Source organism: Barbus barbus, assembly GCF_936440315.1.
Source record: "Barbus barbus genome assembly, chromosome: 14".
NCBI lineage: Eukaryota > Metazoa > Chordata > Actinopteri > Cypriniformes > Cyprinidae > Barbus > Barbus barbus.
In genome coordinates this window covers 20,898,720-20,917,607 of record NC_136742.1, presented here as the reverse complement: position 1 = coordinate 20,917,607, position 18,888 = coordinate 20,898,720, and the positions used below count along the sequence as shown (strand labels likewise).

The following is an 18,888-nucleotide window of genomic DNA, read 5'->3' as shown; positions in this document are numbered from 1 at the left end:
GCTTTGTCTGCTACGTATATAAACTGCATAGTGTTACTCTTCTTATTTTCCCATCCTCATCTCATCCATCTCCATTAGTCCTTCATGTGGTGTGCGTATGAGGTGTTAGGGGACCGTCGGTGTGGACTGATGGAGATGGTAATGATATTATAAACAGCGGTGTCCATATGTTCCGCCCCACGTACGCTCTGATGCAGACACGCCGTCTAATGAGATATGGCAGGAGGACGAGCACAGTAAAGGTCAAGACAATTGGGAGACTGTCACTCACCGTAATTTGCGTTGGCTGAAATGCCATATAAGTGGTGTGCAAGGGTATCATCAGGTGGCATTGAGTCTGAGCGTGTGTTTTTGGAGGTTTTCGGTGCTAAAAACAACCGTTTAACCGTGGAAATATTCCTCTCCCACTGGGACACATCTCGTATCTGGGAGCGATACAGTCATGTCCTTGAAATACGCACTTAACCCCTGTCTGCTGCAGGCGAGACGCAGATCTCAGGGGAGGATTGTTGGATTCATGCAGCCTTTGGCTGTGCCGAACTGTTCTTTTCCAGAAGCATAAAACTCATTTTGTTTTCTCTTTCTGGTTTATTTTGTTGCTAATGGGGTGCAGTTGAAGAGATCACAGCTGGAGGAGATTATAAAAATGCAAAAAAAAAAAAAAAAGGTGGTGTATGTTTTACACAATTTAACCAACGAGCAGCAGCTTATCGGCAGATTGTTTACAGCAGTACAGCTGGTTGTTTTTTTAATTTAGTTTCTTTTTTTTTAAAGATTAAATGAAGAGTTCAACCCATTAATGAAATATTTTACTCACCATCAAGACATTCCAAACCAGTACATTTTTTTTTCCAATGGGTAACAAAAAAGGTATTTATAACACAATGTGAAAGTTGTTTTTATCTGTACAATGAAATTGAATGGTGATCACTGCTGTCAAGCAAGAATTTCAGTGAATCATATGTTTAATTCCAGTCTGTTCCTCAAACAAACTATCAGATGGCTTAGATTCGGAATGTAGTGCATGCAAGTCATTTAATGATGCTTTTTTTGTCCTTTTTGGAGCTTAATAGACTTTGGTCCCTGTCCACTTTAATTATCTGGAACAGAGCAGCATAGACATTCTGCTAAGCATCTCCTTTTTATTGCACACAAGAAAGTAAGTCATACAGGATCAGAATGACATGAGGGTGAGTAAAGAATGACATAATTGTAATTTATCCCTTTAATATATACCAAAAGGGATAAAGGCGCATTAGTAGTTTAGAGGGAAGAGAACAGGATAAAGGAAAGAACAGATAGTGCAGCAAGTTGGCATTTCTTAGATTGTGTTGAAGGATGTTTCTTGTCCAGGCAGCATGCTGACTCATGGGCAGAGGGAAGAGCTGAGTAGTGCTGCTGGCTTCACACAGAGGCTTTGTCCTTGATGGAATTCTCTAGAATCTGGAAGAGGCTGAGGTATTATGGGTCAGTGCACAAGCTCGCTAATGTTCTGGCTTTTGATTCACCCTTGGGCTCGTTAAGAGGGGTCAGCAACAATTTGTAAGCACTCAAAAGTGACATGACTTCTTTTTTTCTCTCTTTCTCTGTCTTGCTCTTTCACTTTCAAGTTTCAATGCTTGTATTTTTTTTTATTCACATTCATACTTTGTTTTAATTTCTTGTCTTCACCAACGGATGGAGTTGGTTGGATTAACGTGGCCTGCTGCCCACAGACAACCCTTCAACTTATTCACAAGTCGTTATTGCTCATTTAAGAGTGGCTAACCATTTTCTTTTATGCCAAACTTGGAAAACAAAAAGGCAAATTCAAAACTCGCTTAAATCCTCAGTGGCCAGAACAGAATGTTCTTTCCCTTCCAACACTTAAGGACATTCTGTTCTTGTACCTACTTCTCTATCTTCTGTTATCGTTTCTTCATTTATTCTCTTCCCTCTTTCTCCCTCTCATTTACCCCCTCCCTCCATCACTTTTTCCATCTATCTCTTCCATCTCCTCATTTGTCTCTCCCTCTGTCTTTCGTACTCACCTTCGCTTCTTTTTCCCCCCTCCTTATTTCCCATCCGTTTAATGGCTGGCTTATCGGCACTGTGCCCTAGGAATTGCTCCAGTGTTGGAATTCTTGACTGTGGGTGCACTATATGGTGTCCTTGGACAGATAAGATGGTGAAAGAGCAGTTGATTTTGCTGTAGCGTTAGAAGGAAACACAGGGGAAAATGCATAGTAAAGTCTCTCAATGGGAGTTGGCTCTCCATTTGTTAAATTAAAAGCTAAATATTACCCATCTTTATTGCGAGTGCATTGCGCCATGACCTTGTTGGAGTAGCTCGTCTTGCCAATAGGGTCCAATTATAATTGGAGTCAGAGTAGATCGTCCTGCCAAAAATCATGAGCTTTTGTCTGTGTGGACATTTCAGTGTTGGGGAGAATCTTACCAAAGCAACACTTCTAACCACATTTTTAGTAGCATGACAGTGTTTTAAAATTGTGTAGTATTTTTCTAACCAGTTGCTTTTTCTTAATTTTTTTTTAATTCCACATTTTGTGTAGGCAGCTTTACTGTTGAGCATCCATATTCTCTTAAATTATTATCTCTAGAGTAGAGTTAGAAAATCTGATTCATTCTAGTAAATCAGGTCATTCATTTCAGGTTACTGTTTGTTCATTACTGTTTTTGAGCCCATTTTTTAAAGGTAGTATTAGCCTAATTTATCTTTTCAAATTTTGTGCTGTAGTTAAGATTAATTCATTCAAAAACCCAGATAAAATGGCTTCATTAGAAATTATTTAGCTTTAAAAATGTACTTTAGTAACTTTAAATACACACGAAATGATGAAATTTTGAATATTACCATTGACTCGTTTTATTATTTAAAGTAGCTTTTTAAATATTTAACTTTTTTTTTAGCTTTAATGTACTGCATAACATATATCCTGAACAGTGAATGACATTTGGGGTGTGTAATATATTAGCAAATCTCAATATCCTCTATTTATAATCCTCTTTCCACTCCTCCATACATTAAGTGCAAATGAGCTTATGTACGTTTCATTTCTGCCTTTTCTTTGAAAACCTATATATTCTAACATAAAGATCACTTCAGCTTTAGAAAAGCATATTATGTAATTACAATTATTATACAATTAATTGGTAACACTTTACAATAAAGTTAATTAGTTAACATGAACTAAGAATGAACAATACTTCTACAGCATTTATTAATCTTAGTTAATGTTCATTTCAGCATTTACTAATGCATTTATAAAAATCACAAGTTTTTTTTAACATTGATAAATGCGCTGTGAACTAACATGAACAAACAATGAACAACTGTATTTTTATTAACCAACATTAACAAAGATTAATACATAAATGTAATGTATTGTTCATTGTTCATTGATGTTAATTAATACATTAACTAATGTTAACAAATGATACCTTATTGTAAAGTGTTACCAATTCCTTATACAAATAGATGTAATTGGCACACAAAACCATTTACCATTTAATTAGCTTCATGAAAAAGTAACTGAATGACACATCTTGCACATTCTGCCTAACATCTCCTTTTGTAAGTCAGATAAGAAACAAAATAAAGGTAAGTGATAAGACGCTTTGGATAAACTATTTTATTCACAACATAATGTCTTAAAATACCTTATAGGTTTATGATTGTCACGAGTCCGGGCTCTGCAGTTCTGCCTTTCTCCACCAGAGGTCACCATCTCCCGTCCTCCCAGACTCCATTCCCCTAACTCCACACACCTGCCGCATATCACACACACCTGTCACAAATTACACTCCCAGCTGTTCCCCATTGTCATGGACTAGTTATACACCACACTTTCACTGCTCTGTCTGGGTGAATTAGTTGTAATTATTGTACTTGTTGTAGTGTTTATTGAACTCTGGGGATACATGCACTGTGTTGCCGTTTTATGTATCCCGTTGCTGAACCTGTTTTGTTTTGCCTTGTTGGCCTTTTTGTTTCGTTATTAAAGAGAGCCTTACCTGCATTTGGACTCAGACCTTGTCTTTTCAACGTCGCTATCTAAGTGTTCCATGACAGATTTCACCCAGCAAACATAGGTTCAGCAGGGAGGTTGCTCAACATCCGCCAGAGAGACCGGAGCATTGAGGAGTATGCCAGGGACTTCGTTGCAGTGGCTCGTCGGTCGGATATTAAGAAGACCTGCCTCATGGTCTTTTTTTACGGAGGCTTGGCCGAGCCCTTCAAATCCCTGATGCCATACTGGACCTCCGAGGAGTCGTTGGAGGACTACATCAACCTGGCTCTGCATTTGAGCGGCTCGGCCTTCAGGGGGGAGTTAGCTGCGGAGCCCGTTCACAGTTCTGCTGATGCCGAAGGGGCGGTGCCCGCTCACGAACCTCCCGAGGCAGCGGAGCTCACCTCAGGCCTTCCCGAAGCGGCGGAGCTGCTGATGTTCCCTCCGAGGCAGCGGAGCACACTTCAGGCCTTTTCAAAGCGGCGGAGCTGCTGATGTTCCCTCCGAGGCAGCGGAGCACACTTCAGGCCTTTTCAAAGCGGCAGCGTCCGCTGATGTTGTCTCCGAGGCAGCGGAGCTCGCTTCAGGCCTTCCCGAAGCAGCGGAGCCCGCTGATGTTCCCTCCGAGGCAGCGGAGCTCACTTCAGGCCTTTTCAAAGCGGCGGAGTCCGTTGATGTTGTCTCCGAGGCAGCGGAGCTCGCTTCAGGCCTTTTCAAAGCGGCGGAGTTCGCTGATTTGTCTCCGAGGCAGCGGAGCCCGCCATTACCTGCTCCAAGGTGGCAGCTCCACACACACCGCTGTGGTGGCCGCTGGTTCTGCCCTGGGTCTCCACAGGCCTCAGGCCCCAGGTCCCCCTCCAGCACACGGACCTGGCCCCCCCCCATCCCACCGTTTCCACCCCCGCTCTGCCATCCCCCTGGATAGGTGCTTGGGAACGTCTGGAAGCCGTTTCTTAGAGGAGGGGTCCTGTCACGAGTCCGGGCTCTGCAGTTCTGCCTTTCTCCACCAGAGGTCACCATCTCCCGGACTCCATTCCCCTAACTCCACACACCTGCCGCATATCACACACACTTGTCACAAATTACACTTCCAACTCTTCCCCATTGTCATGGACTATTTATACACCACACTTTCACTGCTCTGTCTGGGTGAATTAGTTGTAATTATTGTACTTGTTGTAGTGTTTATTGAACTCTGGGGATACATGCACTGTGTTGCCGTTTTATGTATCCCGTTGCTGAACCTGTTTTGTTTTGCCTTGCTGGCCAAATTTCGTTATTAAAGAGAGCCTTACCTGCATTTGGACCCAGACCTCGTCTTTTCCACGGCGCTCTCTTAAGTGTTCCGTGACAATGATAACCAAAACAGTCCTTAGCTAGATCAAGCTTTGATCTCTATAAACCAAACTATCACTTTAATGTTATTTTTTTTTTCCCACTAATAAAGATATTTTATCATTAGCTAGCTCCACACTTGAGAGCTGTTTATAACAGAAAATCAAGTAATTCTAACTGAAAGCGACACTGACTTTTCATGTTTAATACCGTAAAGCTGCTTGAATTAAGGCTATCTATTGCATAAAGTACTATATAAATAAACATTATGTGATCAGACTTTACTGGAGTACTGAACTGCAGAGCTCATGCAAACATCCACTGCTGCTTTCACACTGCTGTCAGTTTTTGTTGTGTTTTTCAATACTGAGAGGAAAGCGCGCAATATAAATTTATATATTCATCCAAACACCGCTCAGGTTCAGCTGCATTTGTTCTGAAGCCTGTGTGTATCCAGTAGGGCTGAACTACAGTCTTGCACTACAGCGCCACACTGGTTTAGGGATGGGGAATCAGTGAAGACATCTGCAATTTCGCACTTTGACATCTGCAGAGTCGACTTGACAACGAGAGTCGATTCCAGTGCTGGACTCTGACTCTAGAGCTATTCAGAGTCGAGGAATCGACTCTCGTTGTTGAGTCGACTCCGAAATTGCAGATTTCTTCACTGATTCTCAAATCTCTATATAGTGTCTGGCAATTGAGTGCAGTATATCAGCAAAGAGTGAACTAAATTAAGTGAGGATCCGTTTGCAGTGCAGTCCATGAGCGGTGCAGTAGCAGGAGCATGGGCTCATTGTGCTTTCACATAAGACGCGTTTGAGTGCGCTATGATTCGTGGCTTTTTGAAACAGGCCGTGCGTCGGATAGCTGGAGTTTTCGCAGCAACGACTTTTCCCCATACTTTTATCCTACATGAAGGTTACTTTAGAAATAAATAACAGTCATAGTTTATTTAGTTTGTAATTATACATGCTTCTGTGACAGCTTTGTAGTTTAGCCTAATTGTTTATACGATGTTATGTTTAATGCAATATAATTTGGTTTTCCATGGTTAACCTAGGCTATTTGTGTTCAATCATTAACCTTAAATCATTAAAAACTCACATAATAATCAAGAATAAACAAATCAATAAGTTTGCATTCGTATGCATTTACTCGTTTACTAACTGCTTGTTTTCTTTAAAAAAAACACACACTAGTTTTTCTAATCTTTTTGTATTCTATCTATTTGTTTCCTTTTTATTTATTATACAATTAACAAAATCAAAAAAGGCCTCTAACACTAGTTTGCTCTAATCTTTTTCTATTCTATCTGTTTTCTTTTTATTTATAATATAATATATAAAAAAACCTTGCTACATGTACTGCGTTATGCTAACTGAGACTTGTTATAGCACTTGCGTATCATTGCTCTTTTGTTGATTTTGATTGCTTCCATTGTCCTCATTTGTAAGTCGCTTTGGATAAAAACGTCTGCTAAATGAATAATGTAAATGTATTTTCTGCCATCCCCTGACCATTATAATGTCACAAATTCATAGCTCATTTAAAGGTAATGTCACTGCTAAATTAGAGTAATTTGGACAGTCACGCTAAATGGAGTCGAGGTGGGAGTCTATGATGGGAGTCAGAGTCGACTCTGAAAACCTGGAACTGAACACCCCTGCACTGGTCAAACCACAGTATTGCAGGCTCTTACATTAGGTCATATGAGATCAAACGACTACTCGAGAACAAAAATATTTGTCGACAATTTTTTATTGTCGACGTTGTTGATAATGTCAACTAATCGTTGCAGCCCTAGTCGCCAGTCTAGTCTTCCCTCATGGGGCCATGCATTTTAATAGACACCTTGTATCAAAACATTTATTCAACAGCCATAATGACTTGTGTGAATTTGAGACTTCTCATAGGGTATCAGACACAGCATCATAAGTAGTTCACAGTCTCAACGAATGTTTAAATGTTGATTGATTTGATGTTTAGTGTGTCTTTTGTTGCTCCCCATGGGTAGCAATATCCTGTTTCATTCACAATACCCAGTGTGCTTCTCTCTCTTTCAGACATTGATTATGTCTTCATCTATTCATCTTAAACACAAAGCACATTTGATAGGAGAGATACAGTCAAAAGACATTTTACAGACTCATATGAATGAGATGAAGCACTTTGAGCTGTATCAATGTCCTATAGCAAAGTCCTAAAGCTGTATAACTTAGTTTTGAGATTTGAATTGGGGCATTATCTTTGTAAATGCTAGTTAATATGATTTGTTGAAAAAAAAAATGATAGAGACTTTAATTAACTGATTCAGCTTATATAACTCATTGACAAACAACTAAGAAGCTTTCACTTTCAAATTTTGGAAAGCCCTTAAGAAAGTTTAAAGAGTGTCCTGCTTCTACTTTGCACTATATATTTTCTCTTTCGTCCTCTGGCAACAAAAGAATTTACTAGCTATTCATTTCTCCTTTCCCTCTCTTCACTGTTCTCTTGCCTTTGCAGCTTCTTAGCTCTTGTATTTGTGTGTGTGTGTGTGTGTGTGTGTGTTTTAGAGGGTCTACATCATCCTCTGTGAGTGGTGAACACTAGATCTAAATTTAGCTTGAAGAACAGGGTCATTAATACTCTCTGGCCAATCTCCAGGAATCAATCACACCCACCTACAGGGAGAGAGGCTTTTAATGATGCACACAACACTTTCTTTCATTTGTGAGTCCTCCTGTATACTTCTTACTGTTTAAATGTTTCTTCATGAGATGATCACATAAACAAAAATAGATATCTGTCTGTCGTATGTGTCTTGTCTCTCTGTATGTTGGTTTATGTCTATCAGTCCGTATGTCTGTAGTTCTGTCTTTTGTCTGTCTGTCCATCTGTTGTCATTCTATCTATCGTTCTGTCTGTTTGTCGTTTGTTGATTTGTTCGTCTGTTTGTCTTTTGCATAGACACAAGAATGTGTGATTTACAGTTGTGTTGGTCTCTTGGTCAGTTTATTTTTGCCACATAGTGTGCATCTTTTTCAGCAGTGTTGAAATGTTATGTGAAAATCATGGCTGTAAAGCGCAAGCTATCATACTTGATTTAACACATAAAAGATGCTAAGATATAACATGGAAGGAAGCCAAGATTATGGAGAAAAAATGTCCCCGTATGCAAATTTCCCAAGACAGGGCTGTGCTGGAAAAACAGCGAAATATTAGTAAGTGTATTAAAATTAATCATCCCTGGTTGCATGTTAGCCGATTACAGTGGTGCTGAGTATAGGATGTTTTAATAGAGCACACTGCGTGTCAAGTGTATCTGCAGAGTGGCTTGTTTTAGAGCGTATGTGCACTGAAGCATGCTCAAGGTGAAGGCAGTTTGTTGCAGCGACAGCCACAGTGCTTGCAACTTTAATTGTTTGGGTCCCCAATAAATCAAACGTGCCTCTGGAGTTTATTTATTTAGAAAGCGTATTAGACAAATTAATCATTCCCAGGAGCTTGGGAGAGAAAGAGAGAGTATGCTTGTGTTTCACACGCAGTTGGTATCATCACTGGAGCTCACTGTAACATGTTAGCTCTCTTTGTGCATATTCATGTGATGGTGTGTTGTCTTGTCTCTCTTAGGATAAAGCATGACTGGACACTCCTGACGTCAGAACAGAATAAACGTCACTATTGACCCCGTAGGCGGCTTTCTTTTTCTTCCTGCTTTTTTTCTCTGTCCCTCCTTTAGCCTACTTTTGACTGACTTAATATCTTTGATATAGCCACACAGACTTTACATTTACATTTAGTCATTTGTCAGACGCTTTTATCCAAAGCGACTTACAATTGGGGAATACAAAAAGCGATTCATCTTGAAGAGGCAATCAGACAGAGGAAGTGCTCGTAACACCAAGTCTCAGTCATTGTTCAAATAAGTATAAGCTAGTAAGGGAGGGAGGGAAAGAGTGAGTTTTTTTTTTTGTTTTGTTTTTTTGAGTTTAGGATGAAGTCAAGTACTGCCGAAAGAGATGAGTTTTCAGTTGTTGCTTGAAGATTGACAGGGATCCGGCATTCCGGATAGGGGTGGGAAGATTATTCCACCAGCCAGGAATGGTGAACGAGAATATTCTGGAGAGTGATTTTGAGCCTCTCTGTGATGGTACCACAAGGCGTCGCTCACTAGCAGATCTCAGACTTCTGGAGGGGATGTAGGTTCGTAATAGTGAGTGGAAGTAGGAGGGTGCTGAGCCTGTGGTAGTTCTGTATGCAAGCATCAGTGTCTTGAACTTGATGCGAGCTGCCACTGGTAGCCAGTGCAAGGAGATGAAGAGAGGTGTAACATGCGCTCTTTTGGGCTCGTTGAAGATCAGTCGTGCCGCTGGATTCTGAATCATTTGTAGAGGTTTGATTGTGTTTGATGGCAGACCAGCCAGAAGAGCATTGCAGTAGTCCAGTCTAGAAACGACAAGGGCCTGGACAAGAATTTGTGCAGCATGCTTTGTCCGAAAGGGCCTGATCTTTCTAATGTTGTGTAGTGCAAACCTGCAGGATCGAGTCGGAGTGGCAGGGAAGACAAGAAGTTTCGTCTTTGCCAGGTTGAGCTGTAGGTGATGTTCTTTCATCCATGCCGAGATGTCCGCCAGGCAGCCTGAGATCCATGCAGCTACCGTTGAGTCATCTGGTATTTGCTGACATTAGCTCTGTTCCAAAACCTAGTAAGCTGCCTTCTAAGATAGCATTCTTACAGAAATGAAAAATGAGGCTCGTTTCACAATTGATTGAGGTTAGCATGTTGTCAAGATAAATACAAAGAGATTCATTTTTAACAACCCTGAACTGTTTTTATCAATACTTTTTAGTATTGAGTGAAATATAAGTTTCTAATCAATGTTTATCTAACCTCATCTGCCCTTTTTGCTAAGCGTTATAAATGATACCAAAATGTCAAGCCTTTTGCATTTGGTCAAAGCGAGTTTTAGAAGTTGGTATAATCTAGTCAGTGGAACTGCTTTTGTGTCTACGATGCCTTAAAATGCTCCCTCTCTAGCTTACTAGGTTTTGGAACAGAGCCATAATTAATACATTATGCATGGTTAATACATGGTTACTGTAGATTTAATGGGTGATTTCTTTATAGCCATGAACAGCCCACTGGACTTTATTGTGTGTGGGCATAGAGTCAGCAGTGTTTTTCTCTTCCCAGCATTCCCTTTTCACGCTTTCTCAACTGCTTTACCCTCTTGTCAACATGTTTGTGATGGCAGGGAGTTTTGGGATTTTTTCAGATCTGTGCTGCCATTTATGCAGGGATGATCTCTCTCAGTAGTATTTTGTATATCTTTTTTCTTTATTGTTTGACCCATACCGATTGCCCGTCTTCACCATATCAGCCGACCACTGTGTGTGTTTCCTCAGTACATGATGAGGGTCCAAAGTGGCTACAGGCGATTGGAGGGTGTATGAGGATTCAAGGCGTGTCCTTATCGACATGCACAATTTCCTCCGGTATCTTCCATCCCTGTCACTTCAAAGTGCCTGTGATGGATAGATGGGATGAGCCACTGAATGACTGTATTGGCTTCTTCTAGGTGATGAATTAAAGCTGCTCTGTTTGCACTCAGTACAACTATAAAATGCAGCTAAAAAAAGTGACGTTCCAGTATATTGATTATAAAATCTACTGTTTATATATATTATTTAAATATGTGATATTAACAATTCACATTTCTCTCATAATACTCTCATACAAACATCAGATATGTATCTACGTTCATAATCCTGTAAGACTCCATTACACATTTTTTTTTTTTTTACTGCATGCTTGTATATTGCTGTTTGCATCTTGTCTCTGTGCCAGAAGTTTGAGCTCTAATGATCACTCTTTTAATCTGTTTTAATTGTTCTTCCCTCCCTCTTTCCACCACCATGATTGCATACGCATATACGCATCTTGCTCTCTCCTCCCTTCATTTCTCTTTCTCGCTCACCGTGCTTTGGAAATATGAGTGTGTGCAGTTCCCAGTAGAGGTTATCATCAGATTATATCAATATTTATATCAAACACAGACACACACATTCACACACCACGTGCCAGGCGTCCAATGAGCCTGCTGAGAAATTATATAGTCTTCCCCAACTATTTGTCATTTAATTAAAATAACTTTTTTGAAGTCATTAATATTAATCATATTAGTCTTTTATGAAAGTAGAGGATGCTTGAATATACATGATGCATGCCTTTATGTGATTCAGGTTTTTATTATTAATGATTTATGGTAACAAATAACAGTAATGTTTTTAGAATTCAGAATCAAATGATACAAAAAAAGACATGATAAAATACTTGTATAATTAGGCTGTATATCGTTGTTGTTATTGCTATTATATACATTATTTATATAAATATGTATCATACTTTTATCAATATATATTTTCATATTTAGCCACAAGTGAGAATATGGTATTAGTATTAGTACACTTTATTTGGGTTCTAGTAAATCGGGACCTTTGACTTTTTGACAGTCGTTTCAGACTCTTCAGACAGGGAGAGACATTGGAAAATGTTGTCAAAACAACAGTAAGTTTATAAAGTGAGCTGTTGTGTTTTATTACTGGCTTTCATAGAGCAGATTTGACAGTGACTGACAGACTTCATTGCTAGCAGCCATGCCAGAGAGATTGGCAGAGGTAATTAACTTGTATGTCCACAGAGGGTGAACAATGTCTGACATGCATTCACTGGAACAGTGCTTTAATTAAAAAAAAAAAAAAAGATAAAATGCTGAAACAATAAGTGGCATGTTCAGACTTTGACCCAAAAGTGTCCTGTTAGCCTTGATTGCCCGATCCTCTCCTTGACTCAGAACCCTTTCAGATTTGGCCGACCCGGTGTGGAGTGTTACTGTCAGCACGAGACCGGAGCAGCCGTCATCCAGCTACAGTTTCTCATAAATGAAGTGAGTGTTTCATGTTCCCCCCCCCCCCCTCTTTCTGGATCCTGCTCAACCTTATGCTAAGAGCCTATTCCCATGCAGCTCCAAGAGGCAGTTTAAATAATCCAGGATGAAGCCTCAAGAGGCTTAGATGATCCCTTAACCCAGAGCCTTTGCTGCCACAAACCCTCTTGTCCTCCAGAGTGGGCCTGGAGGGATCCTACAGAGGAAGCTGATATTACCATTTCCTCCCCAGAGTGTTGCCCACACTCAAGACCACAGGGATCTCTTACACTAAGCCGCCTTGTAGATTGTGCTCCTTAAAGTTAAAATGATTAGTTCACTCTACGTTCACGGGAATATTTGGCTATTTATAGAGACTTTTCTTCTTGAATTAATTTTAAGTGCATCTTGACTTGTTTTGAATGTTGATCCTTGGTTGGTTGAAGATAGAACATTAGAGCACTTTTCTCTGTGTTTATATTTCATTTTAATCAACATATTTCTATTGTGCAATATACAAAATGGTATTAGATATTAGAAAATAAGGAATAAATTGATTTTAATGGACTAAAAATTGTATGTGTATGCTTTATATATATATATATATGTATGTATAGTGAGGTTTATTACTAAAAAAGTGAAAAATAAAATATTCTGATGAAACAAGGCAAACTAAAAAAAAAGTATATAAAATAAACATCTTGAAATTAGTTGGTCATTTTGAAAAGGCTTCTCAGCAGTCATCAGCAAGTTATTTCTGACATGAACATGGTATTTGTTTTGTACTTCTGTTTTAAGACCACTTGGATGGCTTTTATCCAAAGTGACTTGAAAGTGCATTCAAAATGTGCTTTTTTTCTGTATTTGCATTCCCTGGGAATCAAACCATGACCTCTGCATTAGTAGTACCATAATCTATTAGTAGAATCATGTGAAATAATAATAGAACTACATTCAAGATGATTGCTTGACATTAGACCTTAAAAATCTGTTTGGGAAATTCCAAAATGTAATCATGTTAAAAGTTAAAGCAGGCATATAAAACATATAAAATTACCATTAGTTTGTTTTATTTATTTGATATAAAAATAGTGAATTAAATGATTTGCTCTCTTACTTTCTTATTAATCTCTGTGAGTGTGTGTTTGTTTGGGGCTCAACAGACCAAGCAGAGCCTGTACAGACAGACATACACACACCTGGGACAAGGCACAGGCTCTTGTCTGTTTTATATTCAGCGTCTATAACCAGAGGAAAGGCAGCGTCTGTGTGTATTTGGTCTGAGTATGCCAGTGCCTAGATGGAAAGGAGATATTTTGTGGTAGCATCCCTCCTCCATCCCCTCTGTCTGTCCCACCCACACTGTCTCTCTTTCGATTTATTTTTCCACTCAGTTCTGTCTCTCTCACACACATACATTCACCACCCACCACTGTATCTCGAATCTTCCAGCCCTGCAGAAATGTTGGCGAATGAATAGGTTTTATCTACCGGTGTATGGTATATGTCAGGGGCTTTTTTTCCAAGCAGGTAAGAGAAGCAGCACCTCCAACAAAAATCGGAATGATAATCAACTGTACAAAAGTGTAACAAAGTAATATGTAATATGAGACACAGTGGGGAAAAAAATAATTTGATCCCCTGCTGATTTTGTATGTTTGCCCACTGACAAAGAAATTATCAGTCTATAATTTTAATGGTAGGTTTATTTGAACAGTGAGAGACAGAATTACACGCATTTCATAAAAACGCATTTAAAAAAAGTTATAAATTGATTTGCATTTTAATGAGTGAAATAAGTATTTGATCCTCTATCAATCAGCAAGATTTCTGGCACCCAGGTGTCTTTTCACTCCCCAGTGCTCCTAATCTCAGCTTGTTACTGTATCAAAAGACCTGACCACAGAAGCAATCAATCAATCAGATTTCAAACTCTCCACCATGGCCAAGACCAAAGAGCTGTCCAAGGATGTCAGGGACAAGATTGTAGACCTACACAAGGCTGGAATGGGCTACAAGACCATCACCAAGCAGCTTGGTGAGAAGGTGACAACAGTTGGTGTGATTATTCGCAAAGGAAGAAACACAAAATAACTGTCAGTCTCCCTCGGACTGGGGCTCCATGCAAGATCTCACCTCGTGGAGTTTCAATGATAATGAAAACAGTTAGGAATCAGCCCATAATTACATGGGAGGATCTTGTCAATGATCTCAAGGCAGCTGGGACCATAGTCACAAAGAAAACAATTGGTAACACACTACGCCGTGAAGAACTGAAATCCTACAGCGCACACAAGGTCCCCCTGCTCAAGAAAGCACATGTACAGGCCCGTATGAAGTTTGCAAATGATTCAGAGGAGAACTGGGTGAAAGTGTTGTGGTCAGATGAGATCAAAATCGAGCTCTTTGGCATCAACTTTGGTCTTGATGGCGGCGCAATCAGATGCAGCGGCTGCTCCGGGTCCCAAAGATGGTGCTTTTATGTCTTTTAATGTCGTCTGTTCGTCTCCAAATAGTGTCAGTTTACCGCTAACTCATAAGGAAATCAAAAACTCATCTATGATCGCCAAAGTCTTTTGGATAACGGCAACGCATACAAACACCAACTCTCGCTGGCGGCTACTGAGAAGCTACGAGGCCTTTGTTTACTGCTGAAGCCGGACCTCGAGACCGTGGCATCGCCTACTGACGCTACCCGCACAAGGCAGCGTCGCAAGCGGTGTGAGAGAGGACAGAAGTGCGGTAAGCACAGAGGTATATGAGCTAGGCTACCCCACAACACCGGCTCTTCCAACACTCATGCTCTCTAACGTTCGCTCTCTGGAAAACAAACTGGACTTAATTCAACTCAGTCGGTCTACACAGCATGAGGCAAGGGATTGTTGTGTGTTTGTTTTCACCGAAACATGGCTAAACGACAACATCCCGGACTCCGCCATTCAGCAGCACGGGCTAACCAGCTACCGAGCGGCTGGAGATTCATCACTGTCTGGTAAGACCCGTGGAGGTGGCTTGTGTGTGTATATCAACAAAGACTGGTGTAACAATGCTGCGGTAATATCAAAACACTGTTCATCGCTGGTGGAGTTTATGTTTGTGAAATGTCGACCGTTCTATCTGCCCCGGGAGTTCACGGCCATTGTTATCGTTGTGGTTTACGTCCCCTTGTGCAAACGCTAAAGACGCGCTTCGTGAACTGTATAGCGCCATCAGTGAACAACAAACAAATAACAATGATGGCTTTTTCATCATAGCCGGTGAATTCAACCACGCAAACTTAAAGACAGTTTTGCCAAAGTTCTACCAACATGTGAACTTTACAACAAGGGGAAACAACACAATGGACTTTGTTTACACAACAGTAAAGAACGCTTACAAGGCTGTACCCCGCCCCGACCTCGGGTACTTGGACCACATCATTGTTATGCTAATCCCAGCATATAGATCACTTCTCAAACTCGCCAAACCGGTTCAAAAGCAGATCACAGTATGGCCAGACAATGCCACCTAAGCACTACAGGACTGCTTTCAGTGCACAGACTGGAACATGTTTAAAGAGGCAGCCATCTACAACAACCACACAGACCTGCATGAGTACATTGAAACTGTGACTGCTTACATCAAAAAGTGCACTGATGATGTGACAGTCACCAAGACCATCATCACACGTGCAAACCAGAAGCCAGCAGAGGTTCGTGGGCTGCTAAAGACCAGAAATGAAGCATTCAGATCAGGAGATAAAGCAGCCCTCAAAACAGCAAGAGCCAATCTGTCCTGTGGCATCAAAAATACAAAACGGTCATATGCTCAAAAAATCAACAATCACTTCACAGACAGCAGAGACACATGGAGCCTGTGGCAAGCCATTCAGACCATCACTGACTACAAGCCCCCGCCACAGGCCTGTGATGAGGACACATCCCTCCCCGATGCACTCAACCACTTTTATTCACGGTTTGAAATGCAGAATGACACACCTGCACAAAAACTGCCCACTCCTCCCAACGACCGGGCGCTCTGTCTGTCTCCAGCCGATGCAGGGAAGACCCTATCAAGGATTAACCCACGCAAGGCTGCGGGTCCTGACAACATACCTGACCGTGTTCTGAGAGACTACGCTGCACAGCTGACAGATGTGCTTACAGATATCTTCCAACACCTCGCTGAGCCAGGCAGTCGTCCCCACATGTCTCAAATCCACAACAATCATACCGGTACCAAAGAAATCACCTGTGTCCTGTCTAAATGACTACTGTCCCATAGCACTGACTCCAATCATGATGAAGTGCTTTGAGAGGTTAGTCATGCACAACATCAAAACCAGCCTCCCAACACACTCGACCCGCTCCAGTTTGCATACCGTCCAAACCGCTCTACGGACAATGCAATTTCCTCCACCCTCCACCTGGCTCTTACCCACCTAGAAAATAAAGACTCCTATGTTAGAATGCTGTTCATTGACTTCCGCTTGGCATTCAAAAAAAATAATCCCACAACAGCTCATAAATAAACTAAACCTGCTGGGCCTTAACAATTCCCTTTGTAATTGGATCCTGGACTTTCTAACCGGAAGACCTCAGTCAGTCCATGTCGGCCACAACACCTCGAGCACTACCACACTGAGCACAAGTGCCCCACAAGGCTGTGTGCTCAGCCCGCTGCTCTTCACACTGCTGACCCACGACTGCACTGCCAAGTTCAGCTCCAACCACATCATCAAGTTTTCTGATGGCACAACAGTGGTAGGTCTCATCAGCAACAACGATGAAACGCACTACAGAGAGGAAGTGGCACAGTTGGCTGAATGGTGTGGCACTAACAATCTGTCCCTCAATGTGGAGAAGACAAAGGAGGTTGTGATGGACTTCAGGAGAAACTCCGTTGACCATCAGAGCATCAGAGCCTGCTCCGTCAGACTGCTCAACAGCTTTTTCCCCCAGGCTGTGAGAGCCCTAAACTCAAACCAGCCTGCCCCCCTCTGAAACCCCATGCAAACCCCTACCTCCTGAAACATGGACTACCCCCCACCCCAAACACCCCCAACCTTACCACACCAAAGAAAAAACTGTATGGAACTTTTTTGTGCAATTCGAAGTGTGCTACACACAGGTGAGTGGGCCTGTACAAACCACCTGTAGTAACACACTCTCCTCTGTGCACTAGACACTTTACACACACTGTTGCGTGTACACAATCCCACAAAAGACTCAGCAATATATGTATGTTTACATGCTCATGCACTACAAATCATCCTGCACTGTTCCCCAACCAGCTGCTTGACTGCTTTACACATGTAGCGGAATGACAATAAAGCTCAACTTGAACTCAACTCGCCGTGTTTGGAGTGTCACGGTGTGAGTGAGGAAGGACTCAGGTGCAGAGTTGAGAAGGTGCAAACTTTTATTTTGCCACCAAAACACAAAATAATTTGGGGAGGGGAATAAAGTGAGCCGCCTTTCAGAACCTGTCCACCACAGTGAGGACTACCGTCTTGCCATTAGAGGGGGCAAGCCAGTAACAAAGTCCATCGCTATGTGTGACCAGGGTCGCGAAGGGACCGACAGCGGCTGGAGTAGCCCTACTGGGGGTCGATTGGAGCCCTTACACGCAGCGCAAATCGGACAGGCCGACACGAACCGTCGAGTATCCCGCACCGCGGATGGCCACCAAAAACGCTGCTTGATTAACCTATGCGTACGAGTCGCTCCAGGGTGGCACGCAAGGCTAGAGGAGTGGCCCCACTGTAGGACGGCCGTTCGGACTGACTCAGGCACGAACAGCAGGATCTCTGGGCATCCCGCGGGAACAGTGGCGTCGCGTAGCGCAGCGCGGACCTTGGACTCCACCCCCCAGGTGACCGCCGCCACAACCCGTTCGGGATGCAGAATAGCCACAGGGGGGGAGGGACTAGCCTTAGCCTCAAAGATCCACAACAGCGCGTCAGGTTTACCATTCTTAGATCCTGGCCGATACGAAATGGTAAACCTGAAACATCCAAAAAACAATGCCCAGCGAGCCTGCCTGGAATTTATTCTCTTAGCGGTGCGGATATACTCCAGATTTTTATGGTCAGTCCAAAAGATAAATGGAAACCCCGCACCCTCTAACCAGGGACGCCACTCCTCCAGCGCCAGCTTGACAGCTAGTAACTCCCTATTCCCGATGTCGTAGTTCCGGTCCGTGGTTGTTAAACGATGAGAAAAAAAGGCGCAGGGATGTATTTTCTCGTCTGAAGATGATCTCTGAGACAAAACTGCCCCAACCCCCACCTCGGACGCATCCACCTCCACCATGAACTGCCGAGACGGGTCGGGTGTCGTTAAGATGGGAGCCGAAATAAACCGACTCTTCAAGCTCTCAAAAGCAGTTTGGACTTGGTGTAGATGTAGTGGAGGTGAGAGCCGTCAAAGGAAGGGCTACCTGACTAAAGTTCAGAATGAACCGCCTGTAAAAATTGGCAAACCCCAGAAAACACTGGACCGCTCTATGGCTGTCTGGGGTGGGCCAATCAGCAACAGCTTTTACCTTGGTAAGATCCATTCGGATACCTTCAGGCGAGAGAATAAACCCCAGGAACGGAACCGACCGTGCGTGAAACTCACACTTCTCCACCTTGGCGAATAAACGATTCT

General features: G+C 42.0%; 2 protein-coding genes across 5 annotated transcripts in view; both read left to right on the top strand.

Annotated features, from left to right (window-relative positions):
- LOC306879751 (enhancer of rudimentary homolog) overlaps positions 1 to 18,888 on the top strand; it is a 1,222,178-nt gene that overhangs the window by 954,847 nt on the left and 248,443 nt on the right. The window lies entirely within an intron of this gene.
- LOC306879749 (syntaxin-binding protein 5-like) overlaps positions 1 to 18,888 on the top strand; it is a gene marked incomplete at its 5' end in the record, with an annotated part of 113,004 nt that overhangs the window by 38,357 nt on the left and 55,759 nt on the right. For all 4 annotated transcript variants that reach the window (XM_079432923.1, XM_079432922.1, XM_079432921.1 and 1 more), the window contains one exon: positions 12,196 to 12,277. In XM_079432923.1, coding sequence (XP_079289049.1) covers positions 12,196 to 12,277 — 82 coding nt within the window. The remainder of the gene's footprint in view (positions 1 to 12,195; positions 12,278 to 18,888) is intronic.